The following is a 21,343-nucleotide window of genomic DNA, read 5'->3' on the forward strand; positions in this document are numbered from 1 at the left end:
GGCAAAACCAGGTTTACTTTTTGTTTTGTGACAGCACCCAGCAGCCCAAGCCAGGTTCAGGTCCCCATTGTGCTGGATGTGGTTGTGAAGGTTTCCCAAGGAGAGTTAGTAAAAAGCGTGCGTGAGCAAAGATGCACACAGGATAGTAAAGAAATAGCATTGATGTTAACAATTCAAACTAGCTGTCACCGGTAACTACCTTTTCTGCTCATTTACCCACCTCTCACTTCTGAGGAGCTGACACCAATGCTAGTCGTTTCGGACTTTTCCAACTTTAAGCAAAAGGAAACAAAATATAAAAGTGAATTTCAGTTTAACCACCCACCAAACAGGGATATACAGTCTCTGGAACTTGCTTCATATTTACAGCATATCTTAGCACAGAGTCATTTGATATAGGAATAAGTATTTTACATTCCTAGCGAAATTTGCCACCCATCTTCTTTTTCAGCCACACCTGGGAGGGTGATCGAGGAGGAAGAAGGTTTTAGGAGAAGACTGCAACATATACTAGTATGGAACATTTGTAAATATGCACCAAGTTCAGCTATTCAAGTACACACTTATGAATGAGTATCTTGTGCTTTTTCAACCAGATTACATCCTAATATATATGAAATTTCTATGAAAAGTTAAGTAAATTACAATACAAATGTGTTATGTATCTTTTATTCTATGGCACACAATCTAATTGGGAGCACTCAATACTGTAACGTCATTTATAATCCTTTCTATAGCGAATGAGCCTTCAGTACTTTAGAAAACTGGTTTAGTAACATACACAGCATACAAGGAAACACTTTCATCAGTTGCTTAACTGCTGCCACCTCTCTGTTGAAACGTGGCATGGTTTTAATACTTTGTACAGTGAATCCAATTGAAACTACATGGGGGGCAGCTTTATATTTGGTTGGGGGGATATAACTAACTCCAGAGTACTGCTTTCCAGCTAGGTTAAACATCTCTGACCTAGGAGAAAGTGCTAGGGAATTGGTAGTGATTCTAGAGCAGTGTTTTTCAACCTTTTTTCATTTGCGGACCCCTAAAAAATTTCAAATGGAGCTGCGGACCCCTTTGGAAATCTTAGCCATAGTCTGCGGACCCCAGGTTGAAAACCACTGTCCTAGAGAGTTCATGGCCTCAGCGTCTCATCTGAATGAATGCATCTCATTTTGCTCAGGGTCCTTTGTCGGGACACTGAATCATTAATAATTCAGACTGCCTATGGAAGGAATCATCAGCACCTTGCAGCACTGAGGCTTTTCCACAGCAGTCTGCCAACAAAGTGGTGACATAGCCTTCTCCTGCTGAGCTTATGAAAGGAGGCAAGATCCCATCTGGAAGAGGTATAAGCTTTATGCTATAGAGTATCCAGCACTAGCTGGAGTGTTTGAGCAAAGTAAATGCCCACAATATGTTTAAATAGGGTTTTAAATTAAGACTGGTTTAAGAAGGTAGCTACGATGCTCTGCACAAATGTCCCCACTTTGAATGAAAGTTGCACAACTGGCAGGCAAGCAAGCATACAAATCTTGTGTTCTGTGCCCTGGAGGCAACTCACTTTTAAAGTGATGGGACTATAGACCATGTCTAGGACCCAAAGTACTTTAGCAGTCTGCTAGAAATCATGGAATTAGTCACTGGGGCATAATGGAAGACAAGAAAAGACGTTTATCCTAGCTAGTAGCATGATAATGAATACTAAGCACATTTATATTTATGGGACACAATAACTTACCTGACTTTAGTTAAGTTATACATAGCTTTTCGGTTCCAGTTCACCTATTAAACTGACATTTCTGTTACAATCATATTGCTAGTATCTACATTCGCTGAAAAAGAAGTGTGCAGAAGTGATGGAGGGCAGGTAGTCAATTTAAATAAATACTTGCAAAATGATCTTGACAAATTGGAGAATTGGTCTGAATTCGACATGATCAAATTCAGTACAGACAAGTGCAAAGTACTGCATTGTGAATTGGATTTTTCCTTCCCAACTACAAAATGGGGAAGAACTGTTGAGGTGGCACTAAAGAATCTGGGGGTTATCGTGGGCCAAAAAATTGAATATGAGTCAGCAATGTGATGCAGCTTCATAAAAGGCTAATAAGATTTGGGGCTGTACTAACAGGAGAGTCGTATGTAAGGGTATGGCTACACTTGCAGCTGTACAGCGCTGGGAGTTAAACCTGTCTTCGTACAGCTGAGTAGGGAAAGCGCTGCAGTCTGTCCACACTGATAGCTACCAGCGCACTGTCGTGGCCACATTTGCAGCGGCACTGGGAGCGGTGCATTATGGACAGCTATCCCAGCGTTCAAGTGGCTGCAACGTGCTTTTCAAAAGGGAGGAGTGGGGTGGAGTGTGACAGGGAGCGTGGGGGAGAGAGAGAGTGGATTTTTGGAGCCGACACTGTGTCAGCAGCTGCCTTGCAAGTTCCGACCCCCTCCCCTCCCTCTCTCACTCACTGAAAGCAAACAGCAAACAGATAAGCAGCTGCTCCGAAACGGACCCCCCCCCCCGCCTGCCACGCTGCTTCTCTCCTCAAGCAAACACTAGCTGTGGGCGTTCCAAAGGGAGCCCCCTGCCTCTGCTCATTCACAGCAAACAGTGGCTGTGTTTGTTTTTTTGATAAGCAGCTCCGGAGCCCTGAGTTCACAACAAAACAAAGAGAGGCATCACAACAAAACAGAGTAATCTTCACTTAAAAGGATTATGGGAAGCTTCCAGAGGTCAGTCACAGCGTACTAAGATTATTCCCTGTTTACACTGGTGCCCCAGCGCTGAAGCAGCAGCGCTATTCTCTTTATTCCTCTTGTGGAGGTGTAGTACAAGCAGCGCTGTAGCCACGGAGATACAGCGCTGTATGTGCCTTGCCAGTGTGGACAGGGAGTGAGTTACAGCGCTATAAAGCCACTAACAGCGCTGTAACTCTCAAGTGTAGCCAAGGCCTAAGACACAGGAGGTAACTGTCCCTCTCTATTTGGCACTGGTGAGGCCCCGCCAGGAGCACTGTGTCCAATTCTGGGCACCACAATTTAGGAAGGATGTGGACAAATGGAAAAGAGTTCAGAGGAGATCAACAAAAATGACAAAAGGTTTAGCAAACCTGTCCTATGAGGAAAAGTTGAAAAAACTGGGCACGTTTAGTCTTGAGAAAAGAAGACTGCAGGGCAACCTAATAGTCTTCTAATATGCTACAGGCAGTTATAAATTGTTCTCCATGTCCACTGAAGGTAGGACAAGTAGTAATGGGTTTAATCTGCAGCAAGGGAGATCTAGGTTAGATATTAGGAAAAACTTGCTAACTATAAGGTAGTTAAGCTCTGGAACAGGCTTCCAAGGGAGGTTGTGGCATTCCCATCATTGGAAACTTTTAAAAACAAGTTGGACAAACCCCTGTCAGGGATGGCCTAGGTTTACTTGGGGCTGGTCCACACTAAAAAGCAGGGTCGAACTAGGGTACGCAAATTCAGCTACGTGAATAGCGTAGCTGAATTCGAAGTACCCTAGTTCGAACTACTCACCCGTCCAGACGCCGCGGAATCGAAGTCCGCGGCTCCAAGGTCGACTCCACCACCGCCGTTTGCAGTGGTGGAGTACCGGAGTCGACCGCGGCGCTTCCGGAGTTCGAACTATCGCGTCCAGATTAGACGCGATAGTTCGAACTCCGAGAAGTCGAACTCACCGCGTTGACCCGGCTGGTAAGTGTAGACTAGCCCTTGGTCCTACCACAGTGCAGACGGCTGGGCTTGATTTCTTGAGGTCCCTTCCAGCCTGACATTTCTATGATTCTATGCATGAATTAGGAACAGAGAATAATATACAGAGGCCAAATAGGCAGACATCACCCTCTTTCCCCTATCAAGGCTTAGATAAATGCTCAAAAAGGAGTAACCTAAGTTATCAACATCACTATGAATATATTTAACATTCTTAACCCACCATGACTTATCACCTTTCTCAGCTCTCTCACTTTAGAAACAGGATGTAAAAAAAGAGAGAAGGAAAAGACTGAACTGAAGAATTATACCAATTTTTGAACCCAAGAGCAAAGTTTAGTTTTTTCTAATGAATGGCTAGTGAAACACTTGTGTGAGTCAGAATACATGTGACAAATTGAAAATAAAAGCAGTGCTGCACTATGGAAAGCAGTAAACAGAGAACCCAGACAGAAAGTAAGCTACCAGGGCAACAAGCAATATAGAAATGCTTATAGATAGAAGTATCTGCATATCCTACCATTGGCTCTTGGATTCTGAACTCTGTTCTGCTGTGGCCAGTGGCTGTAGCATCGTTCAGCATGGCAGATGTTTCCATGGCTGCTGGATTTATGGGTATAAAAGGCACAGTCATAGCCTGACTAGCCAATACAGGGTAAGGTGGCATTGCAGAAGGTACAAGTGACACACATTGATCCTGAGCAGCATTAGCTTCCTGGCAGGTGTCGGGGACATTAAGGCCTGGTTCTCTTAAATCCAATACAAGTGTGGGAATTAGTTCTTCATTCAAAGGCGGTAAGCTAGCCAACTCGCTCTCACCCTGCTCTAAGGGTACAAAGCTGTCTGGTGTCCCTGCTGATGCAGCAGACGTAGGAACACACTCTTGGTACAGTAAATTGCGCAACTTTTCATCAAGGCTTTTTATTGTGTCGTCAGCAAAATCAACTCTGGGTGGCCCTTCTCCATCTGACTCTACTGCACAAGGTGGCTGCAGCGGACCGACACCAAGGCCAGCGCAGGTGACAGGCTGGGACTGGGTCAGCATTGTATGTTGCTGGGACACAGCTACCGGTAGCTGGGGAGGACTTTGAAGCTGAGAGCCTGTCAGACTTAGAGGATCAGACACAACACCCCCAGGAAGCAGCTGGTTGACAAAGGAATGCTGCATTACACCAGGCTGACTGGCCTCTGACACCTGGGGGATCTGTGGCGCAGGCTGGAGTTCCAAGACGACGACATCAGAGAGAACAGGAACGGGACAGAATTCAGCTCCTTGTGCAGGAACTGTTAGAATCGAGCTGGGTGGCCTGACAGTACAGCATGAGATCTCCAGATCGGGAACACAAGCGTCTTCATCCATCTCCTGCAGCGTTTGCAGGGAGGATTTTGGAGCAAGCTGAGCATCAGAAGGCCCCTCTAGTGAAGCTGCATTGTGGGCAGAAGCATCAGGCTGACTGGGCATTACCAGGTGTAGTGGAGGATATTCTGGTTGACCTACATTAGCAACCAACTGTTCTGGGACATATGGAGCAGTTCCCGGTAGTGGTGCAGCTAAAATTTCTGCCTTGGTCTGTAAAACAGCTGAAGACACTGCAGCAGGAACTTGTGCCAAAGGAGCAGGTGTTCCACAGTGGCTGTCGAATACACTTGTTTGACTAGGAAGCTGGTGACAAAAGAAGACACTAGGTGTGTCTGTCACTGCAGAGCCCATTTGCTGATCATCGGACTGTTCTGGATCTATAAGGAGTAAAAACACCAGTTTCACCTTTTACAGGCTATACAAAGTGAACCATATAAAGTAACCGCAAAATTTCTTAGTCAAGTTTAAATACAGCAGGCCCTGGACTGCTAAATGTTTTCTGTTAGAAAACTACTAACCCAATATTCAAATAAAGATCTCAAATTGCAGACTACAGAAAATATTTCTGTAAAAAGGATGCAGCCTATGATAAACAGCTATGAATAGAACTTAAATTACATGCCGAACTTTTATCAGAGTTTAAGAACACTGGGACTTTCCTCTAAATAATCAAAAGACTGTCTATCTTTTAGTTTAAAACTATAAGCTCACATAAAACGTGTGATCCTACAGAAAAACTCTTCATGCTGGATATGATATATCCATTTTGAATGGGTATTGTGTATTGCACTCCATTGGCTATTAATAGCAATAATACACTATTTATGAACTACCTTGTTTCAGTAGCATGGTGAATTGAAGTTACTAAAAAGGTCCATATCCTACATGACTTTTTAGACTGCAAATTATGCGGCTGATACTGCAGGCTCATTTTTCACTTGTACAAAGTTCTTAAAGTTCAAGCACCTTTTGGGGCAAGGCTCCCATGCTATTCTGGACTGCAGTGGTGCTCCCCAACTTGCTCCCCCCAAAATCCATGGCTGATGAACAACTGAGGTAAGTGTTGCCCTAAGCTGAGGAAGACACACTCTTGAATGATCCCCTCTTTGTCTGTGGCAAAGATCAAAACCAGAAGCAAGCATCATTTTTGCTGATTATTTTGGCGCCATGTGTAATTTATGAATAACTTTTAGAAGAAGAAACTTATTGTAGGCATTTGTTTGGCCACACAGCTTTGCTAACAACTAAAATCAAGCCACTGTACTTCCTCTGGTTACGCACACACAGGCGTTGTGGACTGCAGCAGTTTGAGGTGCAGGGAAGTAATTCAAGGAGAACTAACAGTGCCAGTGTTAGCATTTTTGGCATCCTTTACTGTCAGCTTGTGAAGCAACAACTAACACAATACTTTTCATCCTCTGCCTCCCACCATTTTGCAGCTAAAAGAAAACAATCATGATGAAAGCATGGAAGGATATAGGAAGAACTGACAGAGCTGCCTCTAAGAAGACAAGGTTGATGGTCCACACCCCCTGTTCCCTGAGATAAATGAAAGCTTTAAAGTTCATAAATACCTGGACCTTCTGCCTGTTTACTCTGAGGAACTGCTGGGGAGAATTCTGGTACCTCCTCAGTAGGGTTTTCCACAACAGGGCATATAATAAACCACCTTTTTCCAGTATGTAAAACTAATTGTGAAGAGCAAAATAAAGGGTTAACATTGTATTTATTTTGGAGCTATACAGTACTTTAAGAAGCTGATAGGATCCAAATCACACTTATTCTTGACGTGAAACTCCAACATTTTAGAAAGAGACACGAGTCTCTACAGTATTCATGGAGATTAAAAATAATGGCTCTTACTGGACTCCCATAGCAAAAAAGTGATCTTCTTGGGATGGAAAGAGTCCTCTGCCTTTCAAGTGACTGTACTAGAGTGGGACTCAAAGCCAGATCCAAAGCTCACTGAAGTTGCTGGAACGACTCTCTTTGATTTAAATTATGTTTGGCTTAGGCTTAAAGTGAACTAATTGTACTGTAAAGAAGGTTTTTGTAATAAAGTAAGTTGCATAAAACAGTTTTTCTATCTATTTTCCTACATAGATGGTGTTGTTTTACTTCTGCTCTCCTACATTCATCTTCAACTTTTACTCCCTCATTTACATGTATCAAATTACAGAGTTGTCAAAATTCTATTTACAAACCAATAAACGCACACAGTAAACTTTAAGAGTGGCCAGCAAGTGTGAACTACCCAAGAGGAGCCAGGCAGACTGCATACACCATTGTTTGGGAGGGACACCATTGTTTTCAGTCACCGAAGCATGTCATGTGGCCCCAAAGAGGTTTTACACACACATAAAAACTCAGAGAAGTGCCTGGCAAATAGAGGTGTGTGCAACACATGACCAAATGCAGATTGGAAATGAGGTTTAAATAGGATATGGTTTTATTCCCTTCTCCAGTTTATAGAGGGAATGAAAGCTGACACTGATACCTTCCCTTTCTCTGGGAAAAAAGATAATATACCAAACATATCCAAAAGAATAAGACTTCTCACTGGTAAGATAGAGTTGGCTGAAACTTCCTGGTTGCCAAATTCAATTGCATCTGCAAACATTAAGGCTGGAAGAGCCAATCTCTGTTAAACTTCCTTTTGCAAGCGTAGTTATTATTGAGTACATTTATGAAAGCCTCGTCTCTTCCTGCTCAACCCCACTTCCAGTTTAGACAGTGGGGATCATCGTCAGTTTGTAAAATTTGTACATTCCTGATGCACCCAAACGCTGGTTTAATCTATTTTAGCCTTGGCACTTCAAGGCTGCTAGTGGCAACTGTGTTTTTTTTACCAGGCCTATATTTTCAGGACATATTCCAGTCACCTGTGACCGGTGGAGTTATTTGAGACTGCTAAACTTCTGGACAGTCTAATATTTCCTATACATTGCCTGATAGTTCGCGATTCAATTTGTATTCAAAAGCACTTTTACCATTCTGCTGATACATGGGTGTCTTCACTTGAGATTGCCGATTCTCCTGTTTAAAACAAAAAAATATGTTTTTAATCAAGCACTAATGCAGGGACATTTTTCTAAGGAATGTTTATGTTGCAAATCTTAGTTGAGCAGAGGCTGTAAAACAAACTTAAAATACAGTAACTAGATTAAGAAAAAAAAATCAGATTTGATATCAAGAAACCCCCATTTTTTAAAAAAAAGGACCCGACACACAAGATTCTTACTTCATTCATTTCTAGTCTAGAGGCATCTTGCTGGGGACTTGTTCCCTGATCAGAACTTCGTTCTCCTTCTGTATCTTCACTGAGCATATCTTCTGCTTTATCTATAATATCTTTCATTTGTTCAATGAATGTCTCTTTCTCAGTCTGCAATATGAATTCCTTCTCTACCTGTAAAGAGCACATTAAGATAAACCACTAATGGCTGTAGGTCAGTACTCATTGTATGGACTTAACTAGCTGGAAGTTTGCATCTGTGTACGGAGAGCACGTGTATCATTCTCCATGGGAACTAGACCCTAAAGAGACAGTATTCTTATTTGGCTGAATCCCCCCCTCACAAAAAATTAGTCATTCTCTGGGCCTGGTGGGTTTGATACAAGTGATCACCTTGCTTGTGTGTGTAACACGCATCATCTTGTTTCTCATCCCTCCCCAGAGAAAGACTTTGTTACAGTAAATAGACATAAAAAAGCCGCCCAGAGCCCCACACCTACAAAACACAGAGCTTGGCTTGCAGGTGTGCTTAATGCCCAAAGCTCCCATGGATTTCATTTGGGACTCTGGAAGCTCAGCCCTCTCTGAAAAATCAGGCTCACTGCACCTGAGATCACCTTCCTCTCAGTGGCCCAGGGACTGGGCGGGTAGGTTTGGTTGCAAAATTTTGTTGCAAGCTGTTAGGAACCCAGTGCAGGTAATTGCTCAACAGGGGTCTGGTCCCTTGATAAGCCAGAACTGGAAGAGGATTAGGAGAAAGCATCTCCTAAAAAAGCCGGGGCTCCTAATCTTTGGTACAGCAAGGGGACAACCCTCTTCCCCACACCCTTAATCCTCCTACAATGAGAGGGCGCTGGGGTTCCAGCAGTGGTTCCGGGACAGGTGAACAAGGGGAGGGGCTGATCTCAGCCCCCCCACCCCCGCAGGTGACCTGGATTAAAGTAGGAAGGAGATCCTGCGCTGGACGAGTTATTGTCTGATAGTTCCCAGATGTGTTACTAAGGAAAGTTGTGACCTGTATAAATTGCATTTCTGGGGTCTTGTCCTTCTTCCTGTGGTGTCCTGGCCAATCAAGGTCATGCTTACTTTTCAGATGCTAAGCAGGGCTGGTGGCACCACCCGTTAAGGTTGCCTGACACTTCCTTTATAAGACCCTGCTTTGAGAGTGTTTATAGCTTTTCCAAACTAACTAACTGATTGGGCTGAATTTTCCAAGCTGGGTGTCTTTTGGAAAATTTTAGCCAAAATGGTCAATGGTTTCTGGACAAGGAGACTGGGATTTGGATGAGGAGCCAGGTTTGGAGAATGGCCAGGATTGGGACAAGGTCAGATTGGAGAGGATTCAAGGCAGAAAAGTCTGTGCCCATTAGAGCACACTCCCTTTGAGAGTCTGGACTAGAACCCAAGATTCCTGAGTCCCAGCCTTCTTCTGCTGCTAGCAAATATCTGTGAAACCCACAGGCAAAATGTCTCTCTCATACCTCTCTAGTGCTGAGCCACAGAGAGGGATGACGATCTACTACTGCTATCAGTTACTCTAGTAGCTCAAGTGGCAAAGGTCTGTGTGGTTGATCTAAAGGTGTAAACCCTACTGAAGACCCATGTGGGTGTCAATATGATGCTATGTGACAGAACTGGTTTTTTTCAGTTTGCACTTTTTAAAACCTAGGAAATTACACAAACTATATTAAAAGAACGTTATCAAAGTTGCAAAGTCAAAGCCTCAGCAGTTAGGAAATGCCAGAATTAAGGCTGCCTGTGCCACATGCATAATGCATTAGGACACAGGCTTTAATTACATGATCTCATATTTTTTTCATAGCAATCTTAATTTTGGCATTCCTGAGCTTTAGAATGCTTGACTTTGCAACCTCAATAATGTTCTTTTAACACATTGTGTATGTGTGTAATATACATATAGTTTATGCAACTCAAAATTTTAAGTGTCTTTTGAAAGTTCCTTCGCAAATAAGGTCTTACCATGTAAGTAGCAATTTCTTCTGGCGCATCACCATCTAAATCAAATTTAAAAGTCACCATTTTGTGATTGTGTGTTTCCAGCTGACATTCCACCATCTTATCCCCTGTGTTACACACCTATAAGAAAAGAGTAACATTGATCATTATTTCTGGCATGTCCAAGAACAGAAGTTCAGCCCAGGACAAAGAGGTTGTACTTGCATTTAGAATGGTCAGCTTTGGTCTGCTCGACTTCTCCTGGCGTGATCGAATGCGTGTAGATTTCTTATGTTTCTTTGAAGGCTTCCCTTCTTGCTTTCCACTTCCAACCACTCCTTCAAAGCTGTCACTCATCTCTTTACCTGAAGCAACATCGGGACTCATGTAGCTTTATAACAGGGAAGGAAAAAATACCCACATGGGATGTGGATGTGGAAAGAGGAGAAGAAAAACAGTGACTACAGGAAAACAGGGGATCTGCTTTGTAGTACACTTTTGAGAGCAGCATGGATGGCCCCAATTCAGCACAGTCCTTAAGCATGTGCATAAGACAACACATGATGTCCCTTGCACAATGAAATCAGGGCCTTAATTTCTACTGAGAATAGCCCCTTTTCTTCAGGGGCCCTTATAGTCTGTCTTTGAACTGCAAGGGTCCCCCAAACTTATTTTCTTACCCTTCTTCAGGTTCTACTCTCTAGTGGCGAAGGTACACGTGTGGCCTTCTCTAGAAACCATCACCTTATGTCAGTCAAAGATGCAGGGAAAGGGTCACACAGGAGAGTGACATGAGATACAGAATACAACTTCTGCAGCTGCAGGGCATTTTACTACCAGGCACTTGTTCTTAGTCTGTGAAGGTACAACAAAATTCTAATGTGGAGAGAGGACCTGAGGGTATTGCCCTTGGATGTGTTCTGATGCAAGCAGCTTTTAATGTTGCCATGGCTAGGAAAATTAGTTTTTCAAGTATCATAGCTAACGAGGCAAAACAAAATTCGAGAGAGATTAATCACAAAATATTTGGCGCCCTTTCCTATAAGAGACTGTAGAATAGCATACTCACTAGGGATGAGTGAACTCACTTTGCCTAATTCAATCATACCCAAGAATTATAGGTCTGAAAGTTACTGGAGCCTGGAAAAGGTAAATTCCACCTTCCATGAAACACAGAAAAGAATGGATAGCACCATAAAAACACCAGACACAGAGTTAGTGTCCTGAAGCCTTAAAAACGCTACTTTTCCTGCATGAAGGGACGAATGAGTTTATTTTCCTTCCCTAGGGCCTTCATGGTTTTTCCAATGGCATTTAGGGTAAAGCAGAAAACTTCTTGCAAGTCAGATGCAGTGTTATACCTCTCAGCCTGTATCTACTTGTGTCAACCAACAAACGTCATCCCCACTAGTTTGGGTCCTCCCTTAGGCTCACAGACATAAAAGATTGGATATTAAAACATTAATTAAGGCAGTCAGCCAAACAGCAGTAGTATTATGGTAGTACCTTAAGGCTCTAACCTGGATTGTGCTAACCATGCTAAAGACAGAGCTGGCCTGGTCTATACATTAAATGGATAGAATTTTTGCCATACTGGTATAGGTAAAGCAGGACAGCCCACCCCCTAGCATGAACGCAGTTATATCAGTATAGAGGAGCCTGACACTGGTATTAGCTCTTGCTGGGTGGAAACGGGAATAACCTCTAGAGGTGTAAGGCACCTTTATACTAGTATAGCTGCACCCACACTAGGGATTGTGCCACTTTACCTATTTTGATAGAGAAAAAAAAAATCACACATCTAACCAAAATCGTTAAGGAGCACCTCAGTTGTGCGTAGACCAGGCCTAAGACAGAGCCCCTGATTCAAGGAACTTATGGTCTGTTCAGATAAGATAGACCAACCCAAATAGCTAAACTTCATGTATGTAACTTGTTACTTTCCCCAGACCTATCACTTACTACCTCCAATCTGTCCATGTGCTACCAACCTAACACTCCCACCCTACATCCTGCCCCAGCCCATTATAGAGGCAGAGCTTCAGGCTCAGGCTTGTGAAGGGAGGGAAAGAAAAAGTGTCCAGAAATAAAAAAATTCACAGTAGAGAGATTGTAAGGATACCTTTCACAGCTCAGTGTTAGTGTCTGCTGGTTTTCCTGTATTGCATGCTCCTAAAATATAAAACAAAGTAATTCAAATAGAGACATCAGACAGCTAATATATTGTATTTGCATATGAAGAAACAGGACATTATGTAGATCAAGATTTTTGGTAGAGCAGTTTTGGGGGCATTTAGAAGGATATTTTCTGAAAATAAGATTTTAATCCCACACCATTTTGTTTAACTCATTCTCCGAACTTGGAATGCCACTAAATTGTTCTTTTCTATCTACAGTTGCTTTTGTCGTCAGCATTTCTTTTGAAACACAAGCCAACATGGCTGTTTGTACACAAGTCCTGATATTAAAGCCCACTTTTGGAATCGAGTTAGTTAATAATTTAGTTCTCCCATTGCTCACTCGGCAGCAGAAGAGCAGAAAACAGAGAAGATCTTACATAAATCAGCAGTTTAAGAAGAGCTCACGGCATAGAACAGTGTTAGTAAATTTGGAATCCATATGTCATTACCTACCTGATATTATTTAATGGATCCAAAATTTGACCTAACCGGGTTATTGTTTTGCAGTATCCTACAGTAAAGAAATGCATACAGCAGCAACATGTAATATTTCCAGTATGTTTTGCTTATTCTTGAAAAGTGCATGATGAATTTGGAATAAAGGAGAAAAGAAATACTGACATACTGGGCTGCCTACCACCCTCTTCTGCCTTCTCCACAACGGACAGATATTCCTTTAAAAACAGTTTCCCACTGTTGCTATCACTGCTTCAGCTCCACAGTGGCAGTGCTAGTAAAGACACCATGCCACCTGTCACCAAGGCTCTATGTATGATGTGCTATAGGCCTATTCTGAGCAGAGTTAGAGGAGATGATGCTTAAAGCACCAATGGTTGCTGGAGCCTTCTGGCACTCCCACCAATGGAGATAAACTGGTGGTAGCAACAGCAAGACATTTTAACCAAAAATCCCAGTGTAGCCACATGTTCAGGAATCAAGTCAAACCAGATGATCCAGTTGTCCCTTTTGGGTTTAAACTCTATGATTCTAAGGGTATGTACACACAGACAGTAAGCCTGGATCTGTGGAACCCAGGCTTGCAGACTTGGTGTTTCCAAGTCTGTGTTGAGCATCCACAGTGCATTGAAAACCTGGTTTATAATTGCTGGACCTGGGCCTCATAGTCGGGTTAACACATCCATATGGCACTATGCAGACTTTCTGACTTGGGTCTGCGACCACAGTGCAAAATGATAGGGCTTGGACTCAAGTCACAGCAGGACTTGGGCTCTGATCCACCTCCTTCACAGGGTCCTATGATCCAGGTCATGAGTGCTTGCTGACCTGAGTCAGATTGATGTGTGTGTGGACAGAATGGGGCTTGGGCTCAGAGCAGACATATCCAAGTTCCCTGAATCCTTTATGACTGCCCTCTAATGGAAAGAGAATCTGCAGAGCGAAGTTAAAATCCGTAAGCCTCTAAAGGATACGAAGCTCATGTTGGCTATTGCTCATGGGTCTATACGCCAGTTGTGCCAAACCTGACTGCTTTCTCAACAAAATGAATGAACAATGAGATCACGGACACAACGTATTTAGATTTTAGTAATGCACCCGATCAAGTGTTTTACAAAAATCTTACTTGCCTGATCAAATCAAAATGGCCAGGGATCTGAGTGCTGTCACACAGATTCAAACAAAAGATAACGCCAGAGGGAAGTGTTATAGCAAAATGATAATGAAATGAATTGTTTTGAATTACAATATGTGAGTCTGATATGAAACTCTCCTTCCAAAGGGTTATACTAAGAAACCCGTCACAAATGTATTTCACAGCATCTGACATCAGCACAGTCATCAAGGGGTACTTGGATCAATTTGACCCTTATGTGGATGGGGACACTCAAACAATCCAGCTCCAGTGGACAATGGTTATAGTTCAACCTAGATGAGGAGTTCCTTTGTCTTGCAGAGCAGATGGACAACAAGGGCTAGCACACAGGCTCATGGAACAACCCTGTGCCCTGCATGGAGAAAAGTGGAGCCATGTGATAAGGGCAGGTATGGCTTTAGGATGGGGATTTCCCAGTTGAGAGTACAGGGCAGGGAGGGTTCAAGCAAATCTGGGGTCCTTTACAGTCACTCAATTGGGTCTCCAAGCCTCAAGAATCAATGTGCAAATCTTTCCTCCAAACCGATCTTCTCTGTCATGTGGGGAACGGAAGGCCAAGGGAGCTGATCCCATGAAGTGAGAATGGGAACAGGGAGTTTATCCAGAGCTGCTGTGTGTAGATGGAGTTGGGGGAATAGTGGATGGGGGTTTCCAAGGACATGATAAAAAAGTGAAGAGATATCCTTGTGCCTCAGGGCCTCTAGTTGCCATTTCAGTTCTCTCAGAGAAGCTTGTACTTCACATCATGTTACACTACAGCAATACACATCACAGCCATATTTCATAGCTCCAAGAGTGGTATAGGACCCCCCAACAAAGACTGCAGGTGTAGCAGCACTGTCTATACTGGTTCTGGGTGTATGCAGGACCCAGAGTGGGCAGGAGGAGAAACACCCAGAATCTGGGAGGTGTTGGATACAGCTGGGATTTTAGATGGGCTTTTTGCAGGTGAAATTCCATGTGCACAGATTTGCTGATTTTGCGCCAATGTTTGAGATCCAGGACTTGTATGAAAGCACTGGGTTGGAGAAAATACCACAAGTTGCTAATTTCTCTAACAAGAAACACATACACTTCAAATCCTTAAGGTCTTCCACTGCTTGAAGGGAAAATGGAAATTTATCAAAAATGGGCGGTGGTCTCCAAGGGGGTGCCATAAAGTTTGGCTGTACATTCAGTCTTATTTAAGATCTGCACTGATGATCTGGAAAAGGGGCTTAACTGTACCTTAATGAAATTCTCAGACTGTTCAGTGCCCAACTGGGAAGAAGCTGCAAATACCAGTGAGGATAGAAATACCAATTGGCAGCTAAAGAGTTTAGAAGCATGGGCAGAGAGAGAGATTGAGCCTGGAAAGATAAAAGCTATTGCTTCAGGGGAAGAGATACACCAAACCAGAAATGCTCCATGCAGGAGAGAAACCTGGAAAGCAATGGTGCTGAGGGAGATTTCAGGTTGGGAGTGGACAGTAAGTCAGACATTGGTTTGCAATCTGATATAACAGCCAAAAGGCCAATGCAACTTTGCTTTGCATATGAATCTGCATTACAACACTGAAGGGAGGGCAATATACCTCTATAAAACTGTGTCAAACCTCAAAGTTAAATAACTGAGTGAGGTCATTCAAAGAAAAGCCAAAATAGTGATTAGCAGGCAGGAAAAAGTAATTGTGTTACAAAGAAAGACCAAAAGAGCAAAATATAACTTGGCTACATGACTGCTAAGAAGGGACATAGTAATATTTACCAATTTTTGAAGAATCTAAACCATCAGGAATGGAGTGAAATTCAGGGCAGTACAGAAAGATATACTAAAAAGTAACAGGATGGGGAAAAAAAGATTTAGGCTGAACATAATGAAGAACTTTTAGACAGTGAGATATTAGACTATGGAATAGTTTCTCAAGGCAAATTGTGGAAGCCCCATTAACGAGACATTTAAAACAAGACTGGACAACACACTGGATGGAGCTGTATGGAACACTCCTGAGCTAGCCCTGGGGCGATGACCTAATGATCTATAAGTGTAATATCCATACAAATTCTACGCTACCTTTGCATTCCCGTTAAACTGAGGATGAAGGGAGTACTTGAGAGTTGAGTTGTCCAGGTGGCTTATTAGTGCAATAAATGACTTTAAGGAGACATTTCCCAGGTTAACAAGTATAGCATATAATCTCCCGCTACATATGAAATAGTTGCTAAGATGATGGTTCAGCCAATAAAATATAACCTAAGATAAGTGGCTCCATAGAATGGCTCTTGTGAAACAATTTTATATCTATAAAGGAGATTAGTGACAAGCGTGGTAAATCATTTAGGAAAAAATGTTCTACCTCTTGAGTTGACTCTGTAACCGACTGGATAGCAGAACATGGAGCCTGCTTCCCCAGAGGCTGGGAAAGATCTGGTTGAAGCTGCAGAAGACCAGTAGGCTGAAGAGGCAGACAATGATCTATCGGCACTGTTGCACTAGCTGCAGCAAGGTTGCCATGAAGTTGTGAAAGACTTTCTGGCCCAAGGCATGGAGGCAATATTTCAGGTTGCAACTGCAAAGGTGGTGGCATAACTATCGAAGGCTGCATTGGTATTACAGGCATCTGGGCTCCAATTTCCAAACCATATTGAGGATGTCCAATGATCTGTTGTAATACAATAGAGACCTATTAAAAAACCCTTTGTTTAGAGTGTTCATGACTCATTCAAGTCAAGGTGCAAAAGTTGTTTTTGCTAATTAAACAAACCTTTATAAACCTACGCTGAGAACATATCTGTATGTTTTTTGTTTACGGGACATGAAAAGAAGAGAGCCATAAAGACTTGCTTTCAAAATAATCAGAGTTAAAATAAAATGAGAGGCTGCTACTTATATAATTTCTGAAGGGAGGGATAGGATAGCTCAGTGTTTTGAGCATTGGCCTGCTAAACCCAGAGTTGAGAGTTCAATCCTTGAGGGGACCATTTAGGGATCTGGGGCAAAAATCGGTACTTGGTCCTGCTAGTGAAGGCAGGGGACTGGACTTGATGACCTTTCAAGGTCCCTTCCAGTTCTATGAGATACGTATCTCTCCATATATTAACAAAAAGCATGCATGCCTGAGCATTTATATACTACATGGGCGATTACTACTTTCTTAACGATATTTGTCAGAATCATGCAAAACTAAGCTGGATCCTGCTTAGAATTTCAAAACTCTGCTTATATCCCATTTCCTTGAACACTTGGCTCTTTTTCCATAAGCTTAGAGTGTGTATGTGGAGAAAAAGATGACAATACTTAACAGAGTAAACAATATTCAAGTTGGCAGGGTCTGATGACATTCATCCGAGGGTACTTAAAGAACTAGCTGAAGCAACCTCAGAACCGTTAACAATAATCTTAGAGAACACCTGGAGGATGGGGGATGTCCCAGAAGACTAGAGAAGGGCAAACATACTACCTGTTTTAAAAAGGGGAACAAAGAGGACCGGGGGAATTATAGACAGTCAGTCTAACTTCAATACCTGGAAAGATACTGGAACAAATGATTAAACAATCAATTTATAAGCATGTGGAGAGTAACTGGATTTTAAGGACTAGCCAGCATATATTTGTCAAAAACAAATCATGCTAAAGAACCTAATTTCCTTCTTTAATAGGGTTACTGGCCCAGTGGATGGGGTGTGGGGGGGGAGCTGTACACATGATTTATCTTGATTTTAGTAAAGCTTTTGTCACAGTCCCAGTGACATTCTCATAAGCAAACTAAGGAAATGTGGTCTAGATGAGATGACTAGAAGGTGACTGCACAACTAGTTGTAAGACCATACTCAGAGTAGCAATCAATGGTTCGCTGTCAAACTGGGAGAGCGTATCTAGTGCGGTCCTGCAGGGGTCAGTCCTGGGTCTGATACTATTCAATATTTTCATTAATGCCTTGGATCACTTGATAATTGCCCCGTTCTGTTCATTCACCTCCGCTCCTCGTTTTGGATAGGTCCTGGGCATGCAGCAAGAAGGGCTGAAACCATTGGGACCTGCTGTGGGCGGAACGGTTTGGTTTTTGCTGCTGGTGTATAAATCCCCAGAGATTTAAGGGTCACCCTGGAATCTTTAATCTGTCTTATTCGAAAAACGTGAGGGGCCTTCAAATGGGAGGTCTCAAACGGTTTGTTGCACCTCTGGGGGAAGACTTGATGACTGCAGCCAAGATGAATGCCACATAGTGATGGCGGAAGCCATAGCTTGAGCTGCAGAGCCCGCTGCATCCAGGCTCACTTGCAATGCTGTTTTGGTGAGGGATTTGCCCTCCATCATAGCAGCGAACTCCTGCTTTGACCAATCAGGAAGCTTGTCTTTGAACTTCAGGATATTATCCACTAGGCTGAAACTGTAGCGACCCAGCAGAGCCTGCTGGTTCACAACCCCAAGGTGTAACCCTACTGTGGAATGAGGCTTCCTGCCAAACAGGTGTAGCTTTTTTGCTTCTCTTCCTTTCGGGGTAGAAGCCTGGTGTCCTCATCTCTCTCTTTTGTCGACAGCAGCGACTCCCAGGGAGCCTGGAAGAAGGTGGCTATAGAAGTGCTCAAATCCCTGTGATGGCACATAGTATCTTCGGTCCTCCCTTTTAGCAGTGGGAGGCAGGAAAGACGGGGTTTGCCATAAAACCTTGATAGGTTCCAGGATAGTCTCTTTAATACGGAGAGCTACCCTAGAGGGTACTGAAGAGGCTAAAATGCCCACCAGCCCGTGTGACCTTTCCTGTACCTCTTCTGGTTGGATATCCAGAGCTGCAGCCTCACCAAGTCTTGATGAGCTCTGAAATCATCTGGGTGGGGTGGGGAGAGGTAGACTCAGTCACTACTGCCTCCTTAGGCAGTGAAGAAGAGGCTAAAGGTTGTTGAGGAGGCCCCGCCTCTAATTCCTCCACAGGAGAGTCCTGATCATGTAGTTCCCCCTACACGATACCAGTCCCGGTCCCAGGGGAGGAAGACATTGACCTTGCTGCAGATGCTCCCAATGCCTAGCCAATGTAGAAGGGCGAGAAGAGAGGCTCTAGAATGTGAAGGGAAGCCCCAAGGAGTCCAAAAGAGCAGCTGATATGGAAATGGGACCCAGATATGTGCAGGCCATTGGTCTTTAGGGTGCTGAGGCTGTGGCTAGTACCCACGGTGGACAGGCATCTCACCTCAGTCTGACGGGAAGTCTGCTTCCTCAGACCATGGTGGAGCTGACCCGGTTGCGACCAGGAAGACCAGCTCAGAGTCTGGAGATGGGGGAACTGGCGAGATCATCACTGGTTTCCTTCTAGATAGAACTCTATGGAGAGAGTAGCTGAAGGACTATAGAAGTCACCTGTGCTCTGGGGCTGGAGCTGTGACCATGCACTTCCAATCCCCATACTAGGTGAGATTCCGAACTAGCAGGGGAAGCTGGCACTGACAGGTTAAGCATCTCTGTGGTTGTCTTGAAGCCTTGGGTGTAGATGGAACCAGAAAGGGCTCCTGCCTGCAGTACTGAAAGGTGCACCAGTCCTTCAGGATCAGTTTCAATGGACCCTTCCTGGGAGCTCCACAGGTTGACCATGCAGTGTTTGAAGTATAACTTCCTTTTTGTTTGTTTTAAATCTGCTGCCTATTGATTGCATCAGGTGACCCTTAGTTCTTGGACAGGGTAAACAACACTTCCTATTCACTTTTTCCACCCCATTCATGAATTTATTGATCTCTATCATTCCCCCCTTCGTTATCTCTTTTCTAATCTGAACAGTTCCCATCTGTTTAATCTCTCCACATATGGAAGCTGTTCCATACCCCCTAATCATTTTTATTACCCACCCCGTAACTTTCCCAAATCTAACATTTTTTTTTTAGATGGGGTGACCAGAGCTTCACACAACATTCAAATTGTGGGCATACCATGATTTATATAGTGGCATTATGATTTTTTTTGTTTTATTACCTATCCCTTAGCTAACGATTCCTAGCATTTTGTTTGCTTTTTTGACTGCCGTTGCACACTGAACATTTTTTTCCCCAGAGAAATATCCATGACTCTTTTTTGAGTGGTAACAGTCAATCTAATTTAATTTGCAGACAGAAATGAAGGCACGGCATCCTTATCTCATGAAACATGGTTACAGAGGAGTCTATCATGGAGGTTATCTGGATAACAGTTTGGTGTGCGTTGCTGGAAGGGAGTAGAATGTTGCTTTAGTGCAGAGATAGTCACTTAAAAACGTACAGTAAATTATAGCAGAATAATTTTCAAATCATATGTTTGACCCAGGAGATAGCGAGCAAGCAAATATTAGCCATCAACATCAGTGAGACAGTGACCCTATTGTATGCTTAGTTATTCATAGAAATACCTCTCCCTTAAAAACACTTTAAAGACAGAACAATGTGTTTCTGAATATTCTATTGCCTAGGTTTAGTCTTCCATTTCATTTCAATTAGCTATTATTTGTCCTAATGAACAATTTCAGGACTCTACCACAGATGTGTCAGATAAATGATGCCTTTGTGTCACAAGCGGGAATATCAATTCAAGGTTTTTGCCATGCATACTATGCATAGAGGGCCAGATTCAACACTCTTTGAAGCCAATGGAAATATTACCATTTATTAGTTCAACAGAAATTGTATCAGGCCCAAAATGAGCTAGAATTCTTCACAAACAATATTTTGGTACCAAATATATGGCTGAAGACTGAAATTTAGATATGATGTAGTAAATTGGAGATACCATGGTACAGTAGATTGAAATGGGATATTATGAATTTCAATCCACATGCAAACAGATGTAATCCACATGCAAACAGATGTAATAGAACACTTTCTTGTCCAACCTTCATTTTTGAAGTAAGCCATTCTTAACAGATTTGACCCTTCCTATTATCTCCTTGGGTCCTGCTGTATTATGTTGTCATATTATAAAGGTGACAACAGTATCATTTGCAGATTCGTTAGTAACTCATGAACCACTTATCTTGCAAATGGTGCTAATATTAGAAGCCATATTTTATGCTTCATTGGTTTTAACAAAAAAGGACCTGCAGCTGGTATTTATTTCTTTTTTGTAGATATCCTCCAACCAGCCTTCCAGAAGTATTCTCCAACAATCCTTTCCCTTCAATTTAAACACACACTGTTTATAAACAGTTCTACATCAATAGAACTGACACAGTATATGCATATTCCGACATGCGTACATATCGACAGTTCACACAGGATCATGCATGTACAGTACTATAGATATTAAAATCAGTGGTACGGTATCCCTTTATATCTGACTGTTAT

At 42.8% G+C, this 21,343-nt stretch overlaps 1 protein-coding gene across 11 annotated transcripts in view; it reads right to left on the minus strand.

Annotated features, from left to right (window-relative positions):
• WNK2 (WNK lysine deficient protein kinase 2) overlaps positions 1-21,343 on the minus strand; it is a 165,638-nt gene that overhangs the window by 38,560 nt on the left and 105,735 nt on the right. For all 11 annotated transcript variants that reach the window (XM_039547229.1, XM_039547232.1, XM_039547235.1 and 8 more), the window contains exons 13-21: positions 16,399-16,704; positions 12,394-12,443; positions 10,497-10,662; positions 10,296-10,412; positions 8,322-8,489; positions 8,071-8,116; positions 6,655-6,768; positions 4,241-5,457; positions 221-272 (exon numbers count right to left, since the gene is read on the minus strand). In XM_039547229.1, the coding sequence (XP_039403163.1) occupies positions 221-272; positions 4,241-5,457; positions 6,655-6,768; positions 8,071-8,116; positions 8,322-8,489; positions 10,296-10,412; positions 10,497-10,662; positions 12,394-12,443; positions 16,399-16,704 (2,236 nt within the window). The remainder of the gene's footprint in view (positions 1-220; positions 273-4,240; positions 5,458-6,654; positions 6,769-8,070; positions 8,117-8,321; positions 8,490-10,295; positions 10,413-10,496; positions 10,663-12,393; positions 12,444-16,398; positions 16,705-21,343) is intronic.

This window comes from Mauremys reevesii, linkage group 7, assembly GCF_016161935.1.
Source record: "Mauremys reevesii isolate NIE-2019 linkage group 7, ASM1616193v1, whole genome shotgun sequence".
NCBI lineage: Eukaryota > Metazoa > Chordata > Testudines > Geoemydidae > Mauremys > Mauremys reevesii.